Source organism: Eublepharis macularius, chromosome 16 (genome assembly GCF_028583425.1).
Source record: "Eublepharis macularius isolate TG4126 chromosome 16, MPM_Emac_v1.0, whole genome shotgun sequence".
Lineage (NCBI taxonomy): Eukaryota > Metazoa > Chordata > Lepidosauria > Squamata > Eublepharidae > Eublepharis > Eublepharis macularius.
In genome coordinates this window covers 19,819,734-19,846,199 of record NC_072805.1, presented here as the reverse complement: position 1 = coordinate 19,846,199, position 26,466 = coordinate 19,819,734, and the positions used below count along the sequence as shown (strand labels likewise).

Below are 26,466 nucleotides of genomic sequence, written 5' to 3'. Positions count from 1 at the left end.
GTGTAGTCTATAGAAGTTGGCTTCGCGTCAACTAAAGAGCTGCGCTCTTAGCCGAGGAAACTAGCTAGAGACAGTAAAAAGTTGATACTTGTGTTGGATTAAACAACTTATTTCAAGTTCAAGGTAGTCCTGTCGTCCATTTGCATGCCGGGTAGGGGGAGCCAGCCAAAAACTTCCCGTCACTTACTCATATGTACCCCTTTTTGATATTAACTTATGATGTGCAATTGACCTGCAATGAGTAAAGCAAAGTTGTTTAACTTTGAATTCAGAATTATTCTTAGCAAAAGCGTATGCTTTGACCGGGGCGGGATGGGGGAGAATGTGTTTAATCACAAAGCATGTCTTTCAGCTCCGCATCTGTGTCCCTGGTTTCCTTATCTTTTGGCTGCCGAGTGTCACTAGCTGAATGTGTTTGCTTCTGATTTGTCATCCCCCTTCCATTTTGGATGACAGAGCTCCTGGACTTCCACTGCTTGGATAGAATTTGTGCAGAGGGAGCTTCCAGTGCTGAGAAGCTGCACTCGCCGTCTCCTCTGCATTGTCCAGCAGATGCTGGAATTGGGTCTCTTGTGTTCGCTTGCAGAATGAAGTGCTACGCATGATGTCGCTTGTTTAGGGGGAAAGGCAGTAGGGCAGAAGCTGAGGTGGCTGGAAGGCTAGTAAGTACTACCAAATTCCAGGCTGTCTCCTGAAACTTCAAAGTTTATCCCTACACTCATAAGGACTAGAAACTTGTCCACAAACGAAAGCAGAAATTCTTCAGCAGCTGTATGGTGTGTTTGCTGCGAAACGTTATGCGTGTGTAGTGCAATAGGACACAGTGCACCCAGATCACAGTGGGTACTGTCTGCATGTTTAAAAAGAGACGTAACAGGCCCATCCTCCCAATTGATATCAGAACAGCATTAAACAGCTACAAGTGTGCTGGAGCCAAGCAAAAAAAGTAGCAGGAAGCACCGTCTCTGACAGGTGAATGACAGATTTAGATATTTTTAATTTAAAACAAATCTCTACTTTTTTAAAAAAATCAATAGTAAAATACCTGCTGTATACTGGCACCTAAAGCTGCGTCTCTTCCAAAGTCCTACACGTGCTGAGTTAATTAAACATTATTTACACAATAAGCTGCAGGCGGCTGGAGTCTGGGTTGGCTTGTTTTAATGGATTTAGTGCTGGCTTGGCTGTGCCTGGAGACAGGAATCTCCGGCCTAATTCACAGAGGCATGCAGGTATAGACCACCGCCGCCGCCACCCCATAAAATGCCACAATTTTTTTTTACATTTTGCCTACTGTGCTGGCCTTCGAGGGCTTTGCAATGTGCTAGTTCAGACACGCAGCAGTTAGCCCTCGACCAATCCACAGGCACGCTCTCTTCTCGGAGGCCCAATGCCTCTGACCGCCAGATGCTGGGCGAGGAGCCAGCAGAAGGGGAAGCTTTTGCCGCTGTGCCTTGCTAGTGGGCATCCCAAGGGTGCCACACCTCCGGATGTGGGGCTTGAAACACCTTTGCTCTGATCCCCCCCCCTCCACCCTGCTCTTGTGTATTAAGGAGGCTTTGGGAAAGCAAGAAACTGAAGGATGGTTCACACAGGAGCATTTAGCATTTGAGGGGGACCTGCATGTGTGAATCGGCCATCACGGATTTAACACCACTGCTGGGACTGAACTGTTCGCTTGGTGTCACTTCCGATGTGATGCTTCCCAACCCTCCTTGCACTTAACCAAGAGCCGCTACGGGCTCCTTCACACAAGCGCAGGCTCGCTGCACGCATGAACCGCAATGCGTGAAAAGCATCATGGCAGAGCTTGCACTGGCCGATGTGCAAGCTCTGTGCGGTGATAGATCTGGGGCGGTCCATTCACACACACAAGGCCGAGCATGCCTATGTGAACTAGGCTGAGGGTGGTCTCTTGCAAAGCAGGAGAGGGGCTCTTAACGATTGGGCATGTGGAGCTAATTAGTACGAGGTAAAGAGAGGCACTTACTTAGCTCTAGATGGCATTAAAACACATACTGCATCTGTGGCTCAGGCCATGCTAAAGATGGGACCAGGAAGAGCTGTTGGGCTTTACTAGGTCTTGATGAGAAAGGAGGAGGGGATGAGAGAACCCCATTAGCCACTGCCCTGCCACAGAGCTGTCCCATCGCCCCACGTTGATTCAGAACAGGCCACAGTTCTTAGGCATGATTAGAAATCGTGGCTTGACTGGTTGCCGCGTTGCTTCCATATCCTTTCCAGGCTCGAAAGCTGAGACAGGAACTGACCCCGTAGAAAATCATCACCAGGCAAGCAAAGAACTGCAAAGGAGAAGAAATTGAGGCATCAGTCGTCTCAAAAGTGACACGGTGAAATCTTAGTGGTCAGCAGGCTACCAATAAATAATCCCTGGAATCTTTCCAGGTGATCTGATCTGTCAATGCACAGTAAGGAAATACAGGAAAAATGCTTAATAGTGTTTTTTTTTTAATATATATATACACACACGCTATATGAGAATTGCCAGTCCATCATTTCAGCTGGCATGCTGAAATTGCAATTGAAAAATGGCGTTTCAGTGAAGTAAGGACTTTCAGAATTCATCCTGTCTCTATGTGCAGTTCCACCCGGCATGGAATCACTGGATCATGCTAACAGAAACCAAACACATTTGAGTTTTAATGTGATCTCAAGTTAGGGTCTTTTGAGATGGTTGGTCATAAGACAAGAAAAGGGACTCGTCTGCAGAAGAAGAAGAAAAATACCAGACTTAACAATCAGTGCCTTAGGGAGCCAACATGTAGTATAATGATTAGAGTATTGCACTAGGGCCCTAACTAGATAATATGTTTGAAATGAGCCAGGTTGGAGAATCTCCCACACATTTTGCAGACATACTTGATGCTGAGGAACTAACATGCATAACCATGCCGGGGCCCAATTCAGCTCAGGAAAACAGCGTGGGAGGGAAGATGGAAGTCCTTCCTCCCCCTGTGTCATGCTCCCAAGTTGAATTTGGCCCTAGTGTATTTGGGAATATTAGTTCCTGACAACACACATATCTGCAAGACAGTTTGAGGCATTCTGTGACCTGACTTGTGTCACATGCATTGTCCTGTTTGGCCTTAGGACCTGGGAGCCCCCAGTTCAAATCCCCGCTCTGCCATGAAGCTCGTTTAGTGGGCTGGGCTTTATCCACCTAGCATAGGGTTCCAGGTGCCTAGCGGTGGCGGGTAAACTCCTGGGGATTTGCCCCCTCGTCCACTGATCGCCCAGCGATTGGCAGGAGGGGGCAAGCTCCCGGCGCTTTCCAGCCACCGGCAGGCACCTCAGGAGCACACCATGCGCATGCTCCCAACTGGTGTGGCAACGTCACTTCAGGAAGTGATGTTGCACCACCCACAGGAGCGTTCCCGTGCTTTGTTTGGGACCCATTTGGGCCCCAAATGGACTGAATCAGCCCTATGAGGAGCACGGGAGCACTTGTGCAGCTGGCGTGGTGACGTCACTTTTGGAAGTGACATCATCATGCTGGCTCTAGGGCACGCATGTGTGTGTGTGTGAAAGAAGACCTCATGCCTGGCACAAGGTAAGTGCCAGGGACCCCACCCTCCTGACGGGAGGTGAGGGGTACCAGGCAACCCTAACCTAGCCTACCTCACAAAGTAGAAGCATGTATGCTACCCTGAGCATGAAAGAATAAAAAGACACAGAAAGCAATGCTTTGGCCTCTATTTGGCCTTCTCCCATAGGAACTCACCCATCCACTCCGGTAATCTTCTAGATGCCCCAGTTTGGGCAGCCGTGTCACCTGAGGCTTGGCAACCCGAGAAAAGGCCCTCTCAGTTGTGGCACTGAACGTTTAGAACCCCGTTGCCAGGGGGATTCATCTCCTGCTACTGGTGAAGCCTGGGGTTTTTTGGCACAGCACCAGTAACTGTTGCTGACCCTCCTCCTTAGTTCCAGTGCTGTGTGTTTATACGTGTTTTTATTGAATTTGTTCACATATTTTAAATCGAGATGGGTAGCTGTGTTAAGTCTGTCTGTAGCAGAAGAAAAAGTCCAGCAGCACCTATAAGACTAACAAAGTTTGGGGTAGGGTAGGAGCTTTCATGAGTCACAGCTCACTTCTTCAGATATCTGAAGTGGAAATATTTTAATGCTCAAATGTTTGCCACCTTGAGAACCCTGAACTGGGTCAAAAGGCAGCATTAAACATGTTCTAAATCAAATACATATTTGGTGAATATAACCAATGATCCTTTAAGATCCCCTAAGTCCCCTAAGAAGACAGCCATCGGGAGAGTTTTACACAGTTTCAATTGCAAAATCCATCAAAGGTCGCCCTTCTGGCTCGTTTAAAGTACTTTTGCTTTACTATTGTAACAGGTGATCTTTTGCTATAGCACAATCCCATGCAGAGCACCTCCAGTCGAACAACTGGTTTTAATGGGATTAGAGTGGAGGAGTTTTGTATGATTGCTCTATATTCAGGCGGCTATTTTATCAAAGCCAAAGGATTTAATTTAGCTGGTGTGTATTATAGAATGTATTACCTATGGATCAAAAGGACATGCTTTTGGGAACTTTGACTTGTTTCTTCTAAGATACCTCCCCACCGCCAAATCATATAAGCAGGGTTTTTTTTCAGCAGGAATGCAGTGGAACAGAGTTCCAGCACCTCTTGAAAATGATCACATGACCGGTGGCCCTGCCCCCTGATCTCCAGACAGAGGGGAGTTTAGATTGCTGGGCGCAGAGGGCAATCTAAACTCCCCTCTGTCTGGAAATCAGGGGGCGGGGCCACCAGCCATCTGACCCTTTTCACCGAGGGCGATTTAAACTTTTAAAAACTCCCTTGTTCCAGCTGACCCAAAGTGACATCATTGTGCGGTCCTGAGTTCCACCACCTCTTTTCCCAGAAAAAAAAGCCCTGCATACAAGCCTGGGTGATGTGGGCTAATTTGCCCTCCTCCTCCCCTGAGATCACAGACACCCGCCTAATGCTGGGACCATTGGCCTATCAAAGTCACTCTCGTTGAATCTAGGAGGCAGCAAGTCTCCAGGTAGAGGTCGTTCCCGTTAGACTACTATCTAATCTTTTCAACTGGAAACAATGAGGATTGAACTTGGGTCTTTCTGCATGTAAAGCCGATGCTCTACCACTGAGCCATCAGCCCCACTCCAAAGAATGAAATGAACCTAGAGCCAAGCTACAAGTGACGCCTGACACAGGTTGGACACTTGTCAGCTTCCCTCAAGTTTTGATGGGAAATGTAGGCATCCTGGTCTTGCAGCTTACAGAAGTTTACAGAGCGGCAGTCTATGGGATGGAGAACATACCATCGGGAGGGGAGTGCAGGCGTCAGGCTCTTGCCAGGCGCCTCCGCTTCCTCTCCGCTGGGTGTGTGTGTGGGGGGGTGTCTGTAAACCTTAATTAAATGGAGAGCCAAGCAGTAAGACCAGGACGCCTACATTTCCCATCAAAACTTGAGGTAAGCTGACAAGTGTCCAACCTGTGTCAGGTGTCACTTGTAGCTTGGCTCCTAGTTTATCAGTACCTTTTTTTCAGGGGGAACGCGGGGGAACGGAGTTCTGGAACCTCTTGAAAATGGTCACATGACTGGTGGCCCCTCCCCCTGATCTCCAGACAGAGGGGAGTTGAGATTGCCCTCCGCGCCGCTAAGCAGCGTGGAGGGCAATCTCAACTCCCCTCTGTCTGGAGATCAGGGGGCGGGGCCACCAGTCATGTAACCATTTTCTCTGAGGGCAACCTACTGAGTTCCACCACCTCTTTTCCCAGAAAAAAAGCCCTGGTACCGTTGATATGCTTTATCAGTGGCAACATATATCTCATGGGCATTAAAACCTTACGACCAAGTCCTGAAACTATCTTGACTGATTGGGTTCTGAAGACTTTGATCTAACTCTTATCGTAGGCATACTGATATTTTAGCTAACTTCAAATTAAAGTTTTTTAAAATTAAAAAAACCTTTTCAAATGAGTTTCATCCTTTTATTGTGTGAACCTGTTGATTCCGAATTGTATCTATAGCTGCTTTCACTCAGTTCCAATGCACTTTGGCAATCGTTTGCAACTGGATTTTCCTGTATGAAAAGAAAAATCCAGTTGCAAAGAATTGCTAAACTGCACTGAAAGTACATGTGTGAAATCTGCATTGCAGACTGCTGAATGTTTGTATTGGGCCCAACCTCAGTAAGTCCACAAGCTGTTGGGCTTCATGGACTATTTTATTGAGAAGAAACAAGATATGCCTCTCTGCCTTTTTCTCCTTCACTAATTGAAGGGCCCCTGTGGCTGAAAAACCAGGCAGCCTAAGATGCCAAGATATTAATAACGTACCTTCTTTCCCCCAATAACAACAGGTAGAATGTTCTTTATGGCAAAAGAGGGAGTGCTATGTGCATTTGGTGGCTGGCACAGAGGTAGGTAGTTGCGTGTGGGGCGGGGAGAAGAAGGAGTACATGATGTCGTTCCAGCTGCTTTCCCCGTTACTGAGTATTAGCTCATTGCTGGCACTGCGAACTCTGAAGAAAGACACAAACGCTATCCCAGAAGGCCAGCTCCCGTTTTGTTTGTACAGATGGCAGCGAGGAAGGGAAGACTGCTGGGGCAAACAGGGTCATGATAACAGTCAGTGACAGAAAGAAGAGCCCAGGGCCCTGTTGAGTAACTACTGAGCACAGCAAGGACGGAGGCCAGCAGGACGGGCAGCTGCAGTTACCTACCGAGGCAGCAGCTCTTCTGTTGTAGTCCGGCGAATGAGGCCAGGAGTACAGCTCAACGGATGTGGCGCTCGTCACAAATGCCGTCACGTACAGGACGGTGGCTGCAGTGTTGAAGACCACCAGCTGGAGGAAAGAGAAGAGAGGGCCTTGAATGAGAGTTTTAGAGCGCATTCAAGGGAGCAAATTGCCAAACGGGGGAAGCTACTGTCTCACCCTGCTCCGCAACAGCAAGATCTCTGTTGGAAGTTGTATTCCAACCACATTCACAGGTGACTAAGGGGCTGGAGCACCGTTCCTATGAGGAAAAGTGGAAGAATCTGGGACTTGTCAGTTTAGGGGGAGGCATGATAGAGTTTTACAAAATTATGAATGGGGCGGAGAGAATAGAATAAGATACCTTTTTTCCTTCCTCTCCCAAAGTACTAGAACATGGGGGGGGGATGAAACTGATGGGCAGAAGATTCAGGACAAACAAAAGGAAATGCTCAACGAGCGATTAAAATGTGGAATTTGCTACCAGAGCATGTAGCGATCGCTGCAGGCACAGACAGCTTTAAAACGAGACTGGACAGATTAATGCGGGAATAGGTCTACCAGTGGCTTCTAGCTGCGGCAACTAAAGGGAACTTCTGTATTCAGAAGCTGTAAAATTCTGAGAGCCAAGCTACAAGTGACGCCTGACACAGGTTGGACACTTGTCAGCTTCCCTCAAGTTTTGATGGGAAATGTAGGCGTCCTGGTTTTACAGCTTGGCTCTCCATTACAGCTGCAAGACCAGGATGCCCGTTCAGGGCTTTTTCCAGGGGGAACGTGGGGGAACGGAGTTCCGGAACCTCTTGAAAATGGTCACATGGCTGGTGGCCCCGCCCCCCGATCTCCAGACAGAGGGGAGTTGAGACTGCCCTCCGCGCCACTAAGCCATTCCTGAATGCCATTCCTAAGAGGCAACACCAGGGGAAGGACATGGCCTCTGTGCCTGGTTTTGGCCCTCCGGAGTAACTGGTTGGCCACTGCGTGAGACAGATTGGTTGCCTATATGGACCACTGGTCTGAACCAGCAGGAATCTTCTTATGCAGAGATGCATAATAGTTAAATGTTCCCAAAAGCCAATCCAGTAAGGATAGGTGAAGAGCATTTGTCAACACAACTTAGTGAAAAGAAAGACTTTAGGATGCAGATTCAAATATATAAAACTATCAACATTTATTTAGGATAAAGAAAGAGGCAAATATTATAGGGATGACTCGGCCGTTTTGAAAGTGGCCTCGCCCTATTCAGTTCAAAGGTACTTTTCTTCTTCAAGACTGAGCTCTGAGGGGGGATTGTAAGTATGAAGAATTCCTGGATGTAGATGGCACTTACTGGCTACTTCCTCTGATATTATGGACATGATTCCTCTCCAGTTCTGATTTGGAGGAGAAAGTGGGTTTGTGATGTCACAAGCACTAGCCAACCAGTGCCAACCTCCTCTAGTAGTTTCTGAAAATATGTTCCTTTAAAATGTGAAAATTGGTGCATAAACACACACACTCACATGCAGCTTTTTTTTTAAAACAAAAAAAGACCTGCCTGAAAACACTGAAAAGAGACAAGTCCATCAAGTTACAGCACTGTGCAAATTGTGACACTGGAGCGTAGCTGAGTTCACAATCCAGCTGAACAACTCGGTGTGACCCTTTGTTTTATCCCACATTATTCAGTGCTTCATATTTGTATTTCAGCCTTTTAATTTTCAATGTGCCTTGAATTGCCACGTTAACTACAGAAAGAGGCAAGACATATATGTTCAAAATAAACCATAAAACCATTATAGGTGCTCTGAAATTCCCTAGCAGGGAGCCGCATTGGTGTGTCCAATGACATCAGAATAGTACGTTCTCTGGTCCAGTATGCTTGACTGGTTTGTCCTGAAAGCATGAAGTCCATTCAGAGTCGGAATTCTGGCAACAGCCAAAGCTTAAATGGCCTTCAAGGATTTTAGTCCTGCTGGTTATGAAACGTGCAACAATGTGGGCTTTGTTCAATTCCTGCGCCTGCCTCCTGGAGGAAGACAATAGAAGCAGAAAGGAGAAGTGGGCGGCAGTTTACTGCTCGTTGGAAAGAAGGGACAGGCCTTCACATCTGGCTCTTCACTGTGCCAACCTGAGAATACTTTCTTGACACTCAGAGCCAAGCTACAAATGACAAATTACACGAGGATGCACATGTGAAGGGAGTTGCAATGTACAGATCGGAAGGCTTTGTCAATTTCCCCTCTCTGCAGAGCCAGGGAGATCATTGCTCAGGTTTATTTATTTCCTCTTTGCCTCTTAGAAGGGGAGCTGAAACTGACATAGCCTTTGGGAGGCAAAGAGGAAATTAACAAACCCTCTGAGCAGGATCTCCCTGGCTCTGTAGAGAGGGGAAATTGACGAAGCCTTCCGATCTCTGTTAAACCTCAGCTTCCCCGCTAACATTGCGACTCCCTTCACATGCAGTCCTCGTGTAATTCGTCATTTGTAGCTTGGCTCTAAGCCACATTGAATAGACTTGTGTAGGATTCTGAGTAGACCTGCTTAGAAATGCTCTTAGGCTTGGATCCTGCATAGAATTTCTGAATGTGCTGAGGGGTGGGGTGGGGGTAATTGCTGCCAATTTCCCCCCTCTTGCGAGAGACAGTAGTGACCCCCTCTCCAAGCTATTACTGAGGTTCCCCTGCCCCTCCCAAGGAGCAATATTTGGAGCTGGCATTTTGGGCTGCTGCAGGAATTGGTCCATTTAAGGAGAGTTTCCAATATTATTCTCATCACCCTTCCTCCTTCCCTTGTGTGTGTGGAAATTCTAGGCAGGTCCAAGGCATTGCCTCTGTTGTAAGATGCAATGCTAACCTCAGTGGGGTTACATGCCATAGAGTTCATCCTCTAAAGTGGCCGTTTTCTCCAGGGGAATGGATATCTGTAGTTTGGAAATCCATTTTAATTCTGCGAGATCTCCAGGCCTCACTTGAAGGTTGGCAACGCTACTTTCTTCTCAGCCTCAGGTACTCACCACAACAGGCCAAGGGATCATGTAGAGTTTTAGCTGAAGCTGGAAAAGATACATTGCGAAGAGTATGACCGTCACCATCCAGAAGAAGACAGCTACAAACATCACCCAGCCGTAGGAAGGGTAGGGCTGGTAGTACGTGTCTGCAATGAGGGTCCACACCAAACAGCCCAGCACCTGCACAGCACAAGAGGGAAATGGTGGCATTTTTTATTTAGTACATTTTTTTAGCCTGCCCAGAGCTCTGGGTGGTGTACAGCATTCTCCCCTTGTCCATTTTAACCTCATATCAACCTGACAGAAAAAGGACTTTTTTCTGGGAAAAGAGGTGGTGGAACGCTCAAGAGGGAAATGAGGGAGAAACACATGGAAGAAAAGTGCTGCTGCTTTCAAAAATACCCCACTGCTTTTTTCAGCTGAGGGGGAGGAGGGGGGTCCCTCCTCCCTCTCCCCTCAGCTGAAAAAGCTGTCAGCATTTTAAAACAGCTTTTTTCAGTTGATGGGAAGAGAATCCCCCTCCCGTCAGCTGAAAATAGTTGCCGGCTTTGAAAGCAGCATCACTTTTCTTGCCCGGCAAGAAAAGTGTTACTACTTTCAAATGCCCCACTGTTTTTTTCAGCTGACAGGAGGAGGGGGGTCCCTCCTCCCTCTCCCCTCAGCTGAAAAAATGGCTGGCATTTTAAAACAACTTTCTTCAGCTGACAGGAGGGGGAATCCTGTTCATAATAAAATTGATTGTCCCCACTACCACCTTAAAGCTTGAAATCAATCTACAATAAAATCAGTCCATAATAAAATCTACTGATTTCAGGCTTCAGGTGGAGGCTACCATTTTTAAAACACCATCTGCATAAAACACCATCCGCCCCCACCCCCAAGTTGAAAACTAGCCCAGAAGCAAAAGGACTGGGCTAAAAAAATTTTGACATGCAAGTTTTTTTATTGCAGGGATTTTTAAAATATATATATGTTGGGATGTTATCCCCCCACCTGGAGTGGCATTGCCCAGAACTGCAGCCCCATCATCCTATAGGTGTGAGACCAGGCCTAATCCTGGCCACAAACAAAAAGTGAGTATTGTAGCAGCCGATGCAGGAGACAGAGTTCACAGCGTCAGGAATCCTCCAGGTTCAAATGTGCCTGGCAGCTCCTCTGATTTCTTCCCCAAGCACCTGTACACACCCCCTGGGTGTTAGTTTCCATGGTTACTCAAGCATCACAACCTATTCCAGCCTTCTCAAAGAAATGGGATACCTCCCTGAAGTTCATTGTTATGCCTGTCTGGGCGTGTGGGTCTGTGGTTCTGCCTGCCTCTGTGTGAAGCAGAACAGGGACCCCCTATGGAGGGAACACCGGCCCCTGCTTTCCCAGGCACTGCTGTCCCCCCCTTGCTCCAAGCTGCCATGGTGCCTCTAGCTCGGTGTGAGCTAGTGTGAGTCGACACCCCCTTGCTAACTGGCAGCACAGCTTAGGGACATGGCGCATGGCACAAAATCTGAAATAGTATCTCCCATTTGTTTAAAAAAAGCCATAGCTGTGGGGAGGGGTGACTTTAACACCCAGGGGAGGGGAGGCTTAAACACACCCTCCCTCAGCACTGTGAGGAAGTTAGCAGCATTTCTTTAAAAGAGGGAGAGAGAAAAAATAAAATGGCTCTTTTATGTAGTTGGTGTTCTGGGCCCTTTGAAGGAAAACTGGCTGGTTCAAGTGATGATGACTGGGAAGAGCTGTGGCTCAGTGGAAGAGCAGATGGTCCCAGGTTCAGTCCCCGACATCTCCAGTTGAACGGGTCAGGCTGTAGGTGTTGTGAAAGACCTCTGCCTGGGACCGTGGAAAGCTGCTGCCAGTCTGACAATATCGACCTTGATGGACCAAGGGAGTGATTCAATATAAGGTAGCTTCATAATCATAACTGAACACTTGAAGGCCTAAGCCCTTTCTACGAACTCAGTCCCAGAGAGAAATGCAGCAAGGAAAGCTTCCAAATGGGATCCACTGCTCTGTCCACTGAGACCAGGGCCCGGCAGGACTTGTTATCTTTCCGCCAGGCCTGTAAGACAGAGATGTTCTGCCAGGCATATGGCTGAGGCTGGGCCAGGCCACCGCCAGCCCGGTAGAAGGAGAAGAGGAGAAGGTGAACGATCCAAACCTCCCCCATCAGGTTTGTCCACCATTCTAGTTTTTTTAAATCCTGTTTTTAATTCGCTTAGCATTGACTGCTGCCATCTTGAAAATTATATCTTATATTTTTCTATGACGTGACTGAATTTTTATAATGTTTTTTATTGATTTTATGGAAAATGCATGTAACTGTGTTGTTATGTTTTAAATGATGTGATCTGCCCTGAGCCTGTTTGCGTAGAGGGTGGAATAGAAGTCAAATGAAAGCAAGCAAGCAAGAGAAGAGAGAGAGAGAGAGAGAGAGAGAGAGAGAGAGAGAGAAAGAAAGAAAGAAAGAAAGAAAGAAAGAAAGAAAGAAAGAAAGAAAGAAAGAAAGAAAGAAAGAAAGAAAGAAAGAAAGAAAGAGCAACATGAGTCACTGCAGCTAGCCTTTTTCTTCCCTCAATCGGAAAAAAATACTCTACTTGCTTGCTACAGAATGTTTTCACACTAAATATTGAGACTTTAGAAAAGAACCTTTGCTCTGTTTGTTTCACTGCACGTGCATGAAATCAAACCCTGTTTTCCTACCATAACAAGTGCTCCATCTTAACCACAGCTCGAAAGATTTGGGACAACTGAGCATCTGTCTTGCCATCAACCAACTGCTCAAACACTGAAAAGGTTGTTTGCCTGCATAACTTTCTCCTCTGAAGCCAATAGCCAGGGCTGCATATATTCCATGCTAAAGATGTCAGAATTCCACACCAAGGAAACTCAAATGCTGAAACTTCATAAAATCACGCACATTTGGCCTCATTTATTCTTTATTTTTTCGTAACTCGTTGTATCTCTGCTACACATTGGAAAGGACAGGGAAGCATAGAGGCACCCCCAAAGCCCGAATCTCATCACCAAAATCATCTTCAGAATTCACTGCAATTTCATCCAACGACCAACATGGGCTTGAAGGATAATACAGCCAATATTCACATAGTAAAGACTAAAAAATTGCTCTTTAAAAAAAAAGAAAAAGTGAACCCTGAACTTCTCAGAAAGTTAGATTCTGAAACCAGTGTCATAGTCTGGGGCTTTTCTCTTGCCTGCCATGGAACTGAAATGTTCAAGCAGGCCGGCTGATGGCCTAGCTGAACAGGATTGATGGACCGAACGCTCAAGTGCTTATTGTCCAACATTTTGGCTTCAGAGAACAAAGATATGGGCACCTGCCTTCCTTGGCTTTCATTAGCCCAAGTTAAATTAAGTAGATGCAAATCAGAATACAGGAAATATAGCGTCTGTAGCATTAGGAGGTGAGTGTCCCCCCTCTCAACTCTCTCTTTCTCTAGCCAAGAGCCCATGCTTGTGATAGGGTTGCCAGCTCCAAGTTGGGAAATTCCTGGAGATCTGGGGGAGAAACCTGGAGAAAGTGGGATTTGGGGAGGGAAAGGACCTTGGCATGGCATAATTCCATAGAGTCCACCTCTCAAAGTAGCCATTTTCTCCAGGTGAACTGATCTCCATGGCCTGGAGACTAGTTGTAATTCCGGGAGATCTCCAGCCACTACCTGGAGGCTGGCAACCCTAGCTTGTGATCAGAGGACAGACACACAACTATGCAAAACACTGCTTATGGTAGGGTTGCCAACTCAGGTTTGGAAAATTCCTGGAGATTTGGGGGACAGAGCTTGGGGAAGACAAGGTATGGGAAGGGGGGGACTGGCGTTGCCAGCTCCAGGTTGGGAAATGCTTGGAGAGTTGGGGGTGGAGAAAGCCTAAAAGAGGAAGGGGGTTGCGGGAGGGTGGGACTTCATTAGGGTATAATGTCATGGACTCCACTCTCTAAAGCAGCCATTTTCTCCAAAGGAACTAATCTCTATGGGCTGGAGATCAGTTGTAATTCCAGGAGACCTCCAGCCACCACCTGGAGGCTGGCAAAACTAGGAGAAACTAGAATCCACCATCCAAAGCAGCCATTTTCTTCAGGGGATGTGATCTATATAGTCTGGAGATAGGGTTGCCAGGTCCAGGTTGGGAAATTCCTGGAGATTTGGGGGGGTGGAGCCTAGAGAGGGCAGGGTTTGGGAGGGGAGGAGCCTCAGTGTGGTATAATGCCATAGAGCTCACACTTCAGAGCAGCTATTTTCTCCAGGGGAACTGGTCTTTGTTGCTTGGAGATCCATTGTAATGCTGGGAGATCTCCAGCTACCACCTGGAGGCTGGCAACACTATCTGGAGATCAATTGTCATTCTGGGAGATCTCCAGGCCCCACCTAGAGGTTGGCAACCTTAGCTGACAGGAGGAGAATGACGCCATAAAACCAGCTGCCCAGGCCTTTGATTTACCGCTGGTGATTCTACAAAAGTCTTCATTGCTTGCAGCCGTGAAAGAAACACTATGAGAGCAAAAAAGAAAAAGAAAAGACATTGTTTGTCCCCAACACAAACGCTCCCGCTCCCAGAGTCTCTGCTTTTCCTTCGTTCAGGACAATGGCTTCTTTTATGTCAGCCCTTTCCATATCCCACAATCGTTGTGTTTTAAAAAAGAAGAAAACCAGAGCAGTCAGTTCAGGAGGCCAAATGCGCACAGCTGAAAAGCTGCTCTTGGCTAGAGCAGAAGGGGGAGGGAAGGGTCTAATACAGGCCTATGGGGGGGGGCAGATTTCACATGCCGGTAATGGCAGCAGGGGGCACGGGGGTGACATTACAGACTTAAGAGACAGATAGGGCTTCACACTGTAATGTGAATATGTCCTGTTTGTGAACAGATTGAAGATTAAACTTCAAAAGAGCCGGCTGGTTTCAGACCAGAGGGGTAGCCGTGTTAGCCGAATGCCAAAAGAACATGGTGGCCCAACCAGGACTGGAGGTATGGAAATTGCCAGTTCCCCGTTGAAAAAGGTTAAAATTCATATATTTCTTAATTGGCTAGTGGCATATCGAGTTATTTCATTGGGGAATTGGCAATCCCCATACCTCCAGTCGTGGTGGGCCACCTTGTGCTTTTGTCCTTAAAACGGGGCCGGGGGCGTGGGGGGGGGGTCTCTTTTGAGAGTCAGAGCTCCCTTCATCAGGTACAAGGGAATAGAGGCTCTCTCTCCTCCCCTCCCCAAATCTACCACATGAGGACGCCTGAAGATGTTCATACAGTAGCCTCTGTAGTGCAGTAGTTAGAGTGCCAGATTAGGATCCGGGCGACCCAGGTTCAAATCCAGCCTCTGCCATGGAAGCTTGCCAGGTGACTTTAGGCCAGTCACACATTCACACATCCAGCCTAACCTACCTCACAGGGTTGTTGTGAGGATAACACGGTGGTGAGGAGAACAATATAAGCCGCTTTGGGTCCCTATGGGGGGAAAAGGTGGAGTAGGAGGGAAGTAAATTAAAAATAAATAAATACAGACCAGTCAGGCTACACAAAGAAACGCCAGTACTTTCAATGCATAGATAAGGCCTAGGCAAGTCCGTGTCTCTGAAATGAAGAGTCAGGAGATCATCACCCTGTCTGCTCTCCAAACCTCGCCAAAACCTCCCTCCTTGAGCACCTTATAAAATGATTTTTGCCTCCCCTCTATAAGTAGGGTTGCCAGCTCCAAGTTGGGAAAGTCCTGGAGATTTGGGGAGTGAAGCCTGGAGAAAGTGGGGTTTGGGGAGGGAAAGGACCTCGGCATGGTATAATTTCATAGAGTCCACCCTCCAAAAGAGCCATTTTCTCCAACTGAACTGATCTCTGTGGCCTGGAGATCAGTTGTAGTTCCGGGAGATCTCCAGCCACCACCTGGAGGCTGGCAACCCTCTCTGTAAGCTGATGTGGCATGCCATTGTGCGGGGCCTGGTGCTGAAAAACAGAGCAAAGGTAAAAACATAAAATCAAGACAAAAACCAAGAATCAAGCTGTTCTATCCACCTTTGTTAGACCCTTATGGATGTCTCCTTCTGGCAAGACACGGATAGTGGAACCAATGCTAAGTAATAAGTCATGCCACTGGTGTGGGGCAATATGAAAAGAGAGCAGGCTGTGAGGCCCCTGGCCCCTACTCACTAGGGGGCCTAAGGCAAGCAATTATCCTCAAGCCAGAGCTTCCCATCTGCAGTGTGGCCTACTCTGCAGGGCTGACGTAAGGACTGCAATAAGCTACTGTGCCCAAGCGTTCTGTATGTTGAAACACTCTGCAAATAAACATGGTAGGGTGTTTCCACAAGGGTGTTTTGCGCTGGCTTGACTTCCTTACCATGGTGCTATTTTCAGGAGTGTCCCCATGACATCATCCTCTGTCTCCCCAGCTTCATTGTTTTCCCCTGCTTTGCTGAGATCTTTCCCAAACCTGTTTTGGCATGATCCCTTTGGAAGGATCTCAGGCAAAGCACCTTTGGATGCCATGTGGATATGTGCAGGTGCCACCTAGATAGGTGCCATTTTCCTTGGCTTGGCTCCCACTGTTACCAAACCCTTTACATGCCATAGGGCATTTTTTTAAAGGAACTGCTAGATTATGATAGCTTTATAACATTCTATCAATGCATTCAAATAGTGTATTAGATCTCAGCTTACATTTTTTTTAAAAGTGAGTTGTTTCTTGCAGAGTTATAAGGGAAAAGACAGAGACTATACAAACTGCAGCGGCGCGTCTTATTACGAGAGTGCCAAATAAGGCTCATATAATACCATTCTTACGCAAGCTGCATTGGTTGCCAGTGGAGTACCGGATCAGATTCAAGGTTCTGGTATTGACCTATAAGGCCCTGTGCAGACTGGGACCAATGTATCTACCGGATCGTCTCTCCCCATATATTCCCCGGAGGACACTCAGATCAGGGGACAAACAGCTGTTGGTGGTCCTTGGCCCCAAGGAGGCCCGCCGAGCCTCGACTAGAGCCAGGACCTTTTCAGTCCTGGCTCCCACCTGGTGGAACGCTCCGTCTGCTGAAACCAGGGCCTGGCAGGACCTACTATCCTTCCACTGGGCCTGCAAGACAGAGTTGTTCCGCCAGGCATATGGCTGAGGTTGGGCCTCCGCTGGCCTGAAAAAAGGGGTGTATAAATTCTTAACCTTCCCTGTGAAGGCTGTCCACCATCCTGTTTTAAATGTGTATGGATTTTTATTGTACTTTAATATGTTGTTTTAATTGTATTTTGTATTTTAATATGTTGTTATTCGCACTGAGCCCGCATGCAGGGAGGGCGGAATAGACATTTGAAATAAATAAAATAAATTCCCATAGAATTCCACAACAAAAGAACCAGATAAACACTTTCCCTCTCTCCCAGCCTCCCTTGGGGATCTGGTAGAGAGAAGCATGTTTGCTGTCCTGGACGTGTGCCTCTGTTCCCCCACCTGTGCTCTACCTGTGGATATTTGTGGATAAAGCAAATACATATAAAATGCCGTCAGAATTCTCTCCTTTAAAGGGAACTAACCCTGGTAGGTGCTCCCCTTAAACTACTCACTACTCAGAGTACTGTGTTGTGTGTAACAGTACAATGGAGCCACCATTACAAATATTCATCATTTCCCCCTTGCTCTGTTACGGTCTCCAGTCAAAGGTTTTTTGGTTTAAGTTTTTTTTACAAATCTGTGTAATTAGGGTGAGTTTTTAAAAAAAGACCTTCAGGTGACCAAACACAGAGACTTTACAAAGTCTTTCTTCTTTTCATTCATAAATAGCTAATAAGTCTGTGTGTACACACATTGGTATGTAGCGAAACATTTTTGCAGACTTTTGCACAGATCTTTTAAATCCCAGTAAAAACCTGCCTGATCTGTTTGAGCAGAGACTACAGCAGGACTGAAAATATGGATGTGATACATCCCCCATGATCCCCTCCTTCAGGTTTTTGGAAAACTCTCTGTAGATAGCCAACCAGAATCCCACTAGAGTAGATCTCACCTAATTCTGGCAATTTACAAGAAATCAGCTTTTTTTATAGCTTACATACTTAACCCTCTCTGACCTGAATTCTTCCTTTCTTCCCCATATTCTCAGACATGTTTGATAAACACTACTTGATTCTCGAAAGCTTATGCTAAAATAAAATTGGTTAGTCTTAAAGGTGCTACTGGACTCTTTTTGATTTTCCTACCACAGACTAACACGGCTAACTTCTCTGCATACTTAAGACCTATAAGTCAGAGGAGTGGGGAGAGAGAGAGAGAGAGAGAGAGAGAGAGAGAGAATAGATCCAGGGCTTTTTTTCAGTGGGAACATGGTGGAACGGAGTTCCGGAACCTCTTGAAAATGGTCACATGGCCGGTAGCTCCGCCCCCTGATCTCCAGACAGAGGGGAGTTTAGATTGCCCTCCATGCTGCAGCAGCGCGGAGGGCAATCTAAACTCCCCTCTGTCTGGAGATCAGGGGGCGGGGCCACCAGCCATGTGACCATTTTTGCCGAGGGCGATTTAAACTTTAAAAACCTCCCCCCTTGTTCCAGTTAACCAAAAGTGACGTCATTGTGTGGTTCTGAGTTCCACCACTGAGTTCCACCACCTCTTTTCCCAGAAAGAAGGCCCTGAATAAATCTACTCATTATTGGCTGAACTTATTTTCAAAATGGCAGCAGTAAACTTTCCAGTTTCACATAATGCTTATTCAAGAACAGATGATTAAAGATAACAAATTTGTGACTTGAAGAATGTGTTCTATAGTCAGGATTCTGATAACATAGCACAGACTTGATGACTCTTTTACACAATATAGGAAGATTTCTCCAGGGGCTACCGAAAGGACAAAGCTAACCTAACTACGTATAACATTTAACTTGGGCTGGGTGGAGAGGTACCTTTTGAAGTTCTGCACTTCTCAGGTGCATGGGGGCCTGATTCAGAGCCAAGCTACAAGTGACGCCTTACCCAGGTTGGACAGTTGTCAGCTTACCGCAAGTTTTGATGGGAAATGTAGGCGTCCTGGTTTCACAGCTTGGCTCTCCATTACAGCTGCAAGACCCGGATGCCTACATTTCCCATCAAAACTTGATGAAAGCTGACAAGTGTCCAACCTGTGTTAAGCGTCACTTGTAGCTTAGCTCTCAGATAGGGACCAAAGTACACCGAGAAAGGAGGCTACAACTTCAATTTTCCCCAACCTGAAAGAGCTTGGAGAGGAGGGGGAATATTGTCTCCATTGTGGAAATGTAAATGTAGGTTATCAGACCTTAATGAGGCATCCCCTCCCCAGGACTGTTTCACGGGGCAGGAAGGACAGGTGATACCCCCTCTCCCCTCATGCTGTGGACCCAGTCTCAACGGGGAATTCTTGGAATTTCAGAACAAGCCTTTCCGACCTGACCTGAAGATGATTCCAAGGAAAATGTTATGTGCTAGAGTTCAAACACATGCACACCCTCCCCAAAACAGGAATGGGCGGGGGGAACCCTCCAAAACAAATATAAAGATAGATCAAGATGGGTAGCTGTGTCAGTCTGTCTGTAGCAGTAGAAAAGAGCAAGAGTCCAGTAGCACCTATAACAAAATTTGTGGTAGGGTAGGAGTTTTCATGAGAGACAGCTGTGATTTCTCAAAAGCTCAAAACATAAAGAAAAAACACACCATTTACCATTCACAGCTACCTTGGGCAGAGACAGACCATGACCGATACAGGCCTTTCCCAAGCTTACTACTTAAGTTCCTAAAACTGGAGATGCTGGGCACGTAACCCATGATGTTCATATTCTGAATGCAAAAACTGTGCTTCACCACTGATTTACCTCTCGCTATTCCCTCCCTTGTACCCATTCGAGAACACCACAGTGCCTACTGGCTCCACCCTTTCGCCCAATTTTTTGGGGCCATGGAGATCCTGCTTGGCACACCAAACACTCCACCTCTCTGTTCCATCTCCCCTTTGTGCCTCTCCGAATTGTTTGCATGGCTGGCATATTCCGAGTGCCTGTGAATCCCACGCCTCTCGCTCTTCCAATGCCCGGCAGCTGTGTCACAAGCCAAGCAAGAGGCCAGCAGCTTGGCTCTTTGATGGAAGTTTGCCAAGAGGGGCAATAAACCAAGGGCCGCAGGAACCGTGGCCAGGAGCTTGTGCATGGGGCAATAAGCAAAGAAAGAAAGAGACAAAAAAAACCCTCTGAAAATGGGGGGGGGGAGCGCTGGAATATTTCTGGGTGGTCAGACTCCCCCCCCCATTTGAAAATTAGGAATATTCTGACTGTTTAGGAATATTCCAGCTCCCTCCACAAATTTTCAGCTTTCCTATCTTTCTCTAGCGTGTCTTTAGCCCTTCCTTTTATTGAGAAACATGAAAAACTGCAGTTTCCAACATCTCAGTTCTGAAAACAGGTACACACTTTTGATACTTTTAACAGCTCAGTTTTCATATCAGGGGTCACTGCCAGAGACTGAACACATAGAGACCCTGACCTTCTGCACCTGTGGAAACAAGGTTGAAGTTGGTTCCTGGTTTCTTATTTGTGAATCCAGCGGTTTCCTTATTTCTGAATCCAACCACAAACATTGATGGTACTTAAAAAGTTCTCTACCCAATATTTGTGGTTGCTTTCACAAACAATGAACTAGGAAGAATGAATAAGGAACTGGGAACCAAATTTAGCTTCCTCTCGCTGCACAGATGGTTGACTTTAATTCTGCAGCAGTTGTCCTGCACAGATTCTTGAAGCAAGACATGATTGTCAATGGATCGTAATCCTTTTTTCTAATAGTGAAATCCAACATCACTCAGTACCAAAAGGATACTTTGTATTTTTTTATTGTAAAACACATATAACCCCTTCCCATCAGCTGAAAGGTTCTTGGGTGGCTTATCAAACATAGGGTTGGATCCTACCAGCTTTTCTGCCAGAGAAAGTGGCAGGGGTGTCCCCTTTAAACCACCAAGAAGGCCATACTGAGAAACATGGGACCCACCAGGACAAGAGGCATGCAGGATAGGGTGTTGCTCTGGAATATTAACAGGCAAAGTGCTAAGGGGAGGGCATTCCCCATCTGGGGTGCTACTACTGAAAAGGCCCTGCTCTGATCTCAATTTGTACCATGATTTTTATTCTCTGTTATCCTCCTGTGGTTATAGCTGAAGATAAACTGTGACAAACTAAAGTTCCTTGTTAATTGAGCCAGGGCTTTTTTTCTGGGAAAAGAGGTGGTGGAACTCAGTGGGTTGCTCTTGGAGAAAATGGTCACATGGCTGGTGGCCCCACCTCCTGATCTCCAGACAGAAGGGAGTTTAGATTGCCCTCCGCGCCACTTGGCGGCGTGGAGGGCAATCTAAACTCCCCTCTGTCTGGAGATCAGGGGGCGGAGCCACCAGCCATGTGACCATTTTCAAGAGGTGCCAGAACTCCTTTCCACCATGTTCCAGCCGAAAAAACAGCCCTGAATTGAGCCCAGGAGCAGCATCAACATACTCAAAGATGAGGCAGCTGTTGGGACCCAGGATTTCTGGCAGGGTCTTCTGCTGCTGATACCCCCTGGATACTTGCTTGGCTCCTGCTGTGTGCACTGTCCAGTGCCGCTGGAGAAAGGGCTTCAGGGCGCTGTGAGCATGAGCAGTGGGAGAGCTCATAAGCAGAAAAGGAAAGGACACACAGGCAAGGGTGGGTGGGAGAAGAGGAGGGCATGAGTGGAGAATCGGGTGGTGGGCAGAGGACAGGAAGGGGTCCTGAGAGCCCTCTGCACACCTAGAACTGGCCCCTGACCAAGTCATTTATAGATGATCCTTTCTGCACAAAAGGCTATTGAAAAACTAGCACTGGGATGCCTCCAAGATTTTCTGCATTATGAGATTGCTTGCAGATTGGGGCACAGCTGATGGTGGGAACAACACCAAGGAACGCAGCACGGACAGGGGTGCATCATATTTTTGAAACTGCACTCAAATCAGTATCAGGCAAATAACAAACACAGCTGCTGCCTGGGAGAAGTTGGAGACTAGTTTAGTATGGTTTTGCATCCCATTGCTTCTTTTCTTTGAGGTTTCTGGAACCGTTTTTTAAAAAGATAAATCTGAAATCAAGCAGCAAGCAACTTCAATCCATAACATGTAACACAGAACACATTGGCTAAAAAGAAACTCTTTTCCTAGATTAAAACTTTGCCTAGCATGGGGTCCAATTGAACAGGAGAAGGGGGGAGGAGTGATAAAACCTTTTCCCATCCGCTACAAAACCATTAATAAAGCGATTGTTTTACTGAGCCCGTGAATTCTGTCCTAACCAACTTACAATGCTACCCCCTTTGGACCTGCTACACAGATAAAAATTAGGGTTATCCTGTTGACTGGATCACAGCCTTTCAAACCACATTGGTTTAACCTAATGAGAAATGAGACAAACTATGGTTTGAGATGGTTCGTATGTTCTGTTCACACGACTGGCCCTCTCTCATCCTGCTCTCTCAAGCTGTTCCCCGTTTGTTGTCCTTCCATTACAGAATTCAAGGCGAAATGGATGAATTTCCCAGACACTGACCAGGTCCGTACTTGATCAGTGGCAGGCAACGAGAACAAGTTGTGAGGAACCCAGTTCAAATCTTACCTCTCCCGTGACTTTATTAGGTAAGTCATTCCGTCTGAGAGCCAAAACAGACGTGAAGAGACACCTAGGTTCAACTTGTGTTCTCTTACCTCAAGGTTTGTCGGGAAGTGTAGGCGTCCTTGCAGGTTAAAGTTTATGCAGCTCCGAGCCGCGCAGCTTCAGGTGGGGGCCAGGCGAGCGAGGGGGAAGATGCAGCGATGCCCTCACCCAGCCCCCGCAAAGCGACTACAGGTTGCACGGGGAGAGCCAGGAGGAAAGGTGCACAGAGCATTGCTGCATCTCCCCCCCCCCGCTGGCCTGGCCCCCACCTGAAGCCGCGTGGCTTGGAGCTGCAAAGCTCCCCGTCGCTCTGCGGGGGCTGGGCAAGGGGTGGGTGGAGCGACGGTCTCTGTGATCAGGGTAAAGGCAGAGCTCTGGGCCATGTGGCTTTGGGCAGGGGCCAGGCAAGCAAGGGGAGGAGATGCTCTGGGCACCTTTCCTCACGGCTTTCCTGGTGAAGCCAGGCGTCGCTCTGCAGGGGCCAGGCCAGGTGAGCAGGGGGGGGGAGAGATGCTCTGGGCGCCTTTCCTCACAGCTCTCCCGGTGCAGCCAGGCATCGCTCTGCAGGGGCCAGGCCAGGCCGGGTGAGGGGGGGGGAGATGAAGCGATACTCCGTGTAAGCGGGGAAAGGGAAATGCTGCGATGCACCTCGAGAGTGGGAGGAAAGGCGCCCCACGCCTGCACTTCCCTCCCTGCTGCTCTGTAAATGCTAAACTTTGAGCTGCAAGGACACCTACACTTCCCAACAAACCTTGAGGTAAGAGAACATGAGTTGAACCTAGGTATCTCGTCACGCCTGTTTCGGCTCTCAGTCCCCAACCCCTCTCTACAATAAGGAGCTGATAATACTGGCCTACCTTATTAGGTTGTTGTAAGAATTACTGAGCTAAGCTGTGCAAAGTACTTGCAACAAAGAAAGTGCCATATAAATGTTAAGTGTTATTCTCCCCCCCCCCTTAGTTATTAGAGCAAGTGAAGAAGAAGAAGATAATGCTGGCAACAAAAACAAAATCGCTGTTGTCAAATCTCTAAATACACTTCTATAAAAGGTGTCCAAATATCTAAAAATAAGTCTATATGCAATTGCCATCTCTATACGATACATTCAAATGTTGATAAGTTTATAAAGTTCTCAGTCCGATGAGTTACAGGAATTGAGCTTTGTCTTTCCATTGTAGTATAAGCCTTTTAGTGACTGTAAAGGCACTGAGGGTCCATTTCTAAGGGCCATTAGTTAGGTTCCAAGAGAGAGGCAAATAGTTTAAAAGTACAATATCCTCAAAAATAAACGAGTATTCTAATACAAAATTAATATGTGCAATGACTTCCTCTCAAAAGAGCCGAATAACGGGACATGTCTAAAGCAAATGCCTAAGAGATGCATCTTGAAAGTAATACCACCATTAATTTGATACTGTACTTAATCCTTTAGTATAAAGGTGCTGTGGTGTCTAATATACCTTAAACAATTATTTTGGTAAATATGTTGCAGCTTAAGATCCGTAGGAGCAACAGGTATAAGGCTTAAAGCTTTATCCCATTGTATTAGCAGAATTGGACGCTCTAGCACATTATTCCATTCGTTTCTGAGACTCTGTGTATCATATTTAGTGACTGATATCAAATATTCATAGACAAATATTGTAGGTTTCATTTTCTGTGCTGATTCAATACGAGTTTCCCAAAGTGGGGACGATTCTGAAGCACTCAAAGCTGCTGGGCCATATTTGTACACCAACAAATGCTGCAATGCTAAGTATTATTCTAATGCACCACCCTGTTGAAGGTTCCTGAGAATCCCCTTCTCTAGGACTTACTTATCCAGCTATTTAGGCCCTGGTTTTCTCCCCAATGGGGACTAGCACCTTACTACAACATTCTCCCCTCCTCCAGTTTATCCTTACAACAACCCTGTGAGGGAGGTTAGCCTGAGAATGTGACTAGCCCAAGGTCACTCAGCAAGCTTTCGTGGCTGCGTCAGTATTTGACACTCTAATCTCTGCACCACGGGGTCTTCTCATCCGCCTCCATTTTGGGAGGGTCTTGCACTTGCTACTGTCCCCCAGAGGCAGAAACGCTCAACACCACATTGCTAGCTGTTCTGAATCAAAAGGAGCTCCTTCAGCTGGGAAGCTCTAACAGTGTAAATCAAGCACATCTCAGGATAAATGGGTGAGTGGGGGGAGAGTGGGAGAGAGCACAAAAGGAAAGGCCAAACAAAGACTGCAAGCTTGTTGCTTCTTCACTGCCAATATTTTTTCCCTAGAAAAGTTTTCCAGAGGGTAGCTGTCTTAGCCTGTCATAGCAAAAATAAACAGGATTCTTGCTGGTCATTAAAGAACAGCAAATTTTTCTTCTAGAATCAGTTTGGGTGGGCTAGAACCTTACTACATTGTCAGAGTCATATAGCAGGTCATTGAAAAAGGCTCCCCTAAAGAGGTCCTCCTGGAATTTGAGGAGTGCAGAGAATTCTGAGCTCTGAATCCCCCCAGCCCCTCCGCCCATCTCTCTGCGGAAACCAGTGGAAGGAGTGTGTGTTATGTGCCGTCAAGTTGCCTTCGACTTATGGTGACCCTATGAATGAAAGACCTCCAAAACGTCCTACCATTAACAGACTTGCTCAGATCCTGCAAACTGGAGGACGTGGCTTCTTTTATTGAATCCAGCCATCTCGTTTTATGTCTTCCTCTTTTCCTACTGCCTTCTGCTTTTCCTAGCATTATTGACTTTTCCAGAGAATCTGGTCTTCTCCTGACGTGACCAAAGTACAATAGCCTCAGTTTTGTCATTTTAGCTTCTAGGGAGAATTCAGGCTTGATTTGATCTAGTACCCACTTGTTTGTCTTTTTTGGTCGTTCATGGTATCTGCAGAACTCTCCTCCAGCACCACATTTCAAATTAATCAATTTGAAGGGAGAGGGAGGGAGAAAGAAGGGCAGAAAGTTACCCTCCTGGGCACTTCAGAGGTGCCCCCCTTCTTCCAATCCAAACACATGCCACCTTCAGGCATACTGGACTCTCCCTGCCATGTGCAACCATTTCAAACCCACTTTTTAAAAAGAAAACACGCTTTTACATACTCCAGATTTTACAGCGTGGAGCATGCAATACAATGAGCTAGACTTGACCTAGGTCCAAAGTCCAGCTTGGACGTGATGCACATAAGCCAGCGACTGGCCCAATGTCATTCGATCCATCAGTTCAAGCCACCTGGGGGGGGGGGATTCTGAGAGGATGAAGCCGGAGTGGAGGACGCCCGTGTATGCTACCCTGAGCTTCTTGGAGAAAAGGGTGGCGTAAAAAATATATATACAGCATTGCAACAAGTAACACCCCCCCCCCCCCAGGCAGAGTGTGAGAGCCAGCAGAAGGGAGCCCTCCATCCCTCCTCAGACACAAACACGGGTGGAAATCTCTTCCCTTGAGTCTGCTGGGGCTCGACGGCGCATCTCCCCCAGAGCCGACCCCAGCCCTAACCCCGACTCCTCCGCCCAGCGCCGCGCAGCCAAGGCTCAACGCGCTCGCACGCTCAGCCCGGGACGGCTGCGCTGCCCTCCGCACGAGCTCAGATGCGCGCTCGCTCCGCGCCCTGCTACTCACGATCTCCACGACCATCAAGACGCCGAAGACGGACTTGAGGAAGTCGAGGTCCAGCCGGGAGGAGCGCCCCGCGGCCCCGTGCGCCCCGGCGGGGGTGCTGGTGCGGGTGCTGACCTTGGCCGGGAAATCGGCCATCGTCCTGCGGAGGCGCCCCGGGGAGAGGAGCGCGGCCGGGCGCGGCTGGCGGAGGCTGGAGCGCCGCGGCTGCACCTTCAGGCGCGCGTCACGGTGCCTGCAAGGCGCGTCCGCCGGGCCAGGAGGCGGGGGGCCGGGCCACCCGGCGGCGCCCGAGTCCCCGGAGCCGAGCGCGGCGCGCCAGGCGTTTCCAGGCAGCCGCTTAACCCTTCCCGGGCGGAGGCGAAGCAACGCAGCAGCAGGAGCGGGGAAGGACGTGGGGCCCCCGGCGCCCTTCCCACCAACTGCCCCCTGCCCTGCTGCCACCACCCGCCAGCCACAGGAGGTTGGGCTGGATGGA

At 47.7% G+C, this 26,466-nt stretch overlaps 1 protein-coding gene across 1 annotated transcript; it reads right to left on the bottom strand.

Annotated features, from left to right (window-relative positions):
- Positions 1-204: 204 nt before the first annotated feature.
- PLLP (plasmolipin) lies at positions 205-26,206 on the bottom strand. Its single transcript, XM_055000453.1, has 4 exons — positions 25,992-26,206; positions 9,761-9,934; positions 6,733-6,855; positions 205-2,303 (listed from the first exon to the last, which is right to left on the bottom strand). Exons 1-4 carry the CDS (start codon positions 26,124-26,126, stop codon positions 2,184-2,186), a joined length of 552 nt encoding a protein of 183 aa, XP_054856428.1. The 5' UTR covers positions 26,127-26,206; the 3' UTR covers positions 205-2,183.
- Between the last annotated feature and the right edge of the window lie 260 nt (positions 26,207-26,466).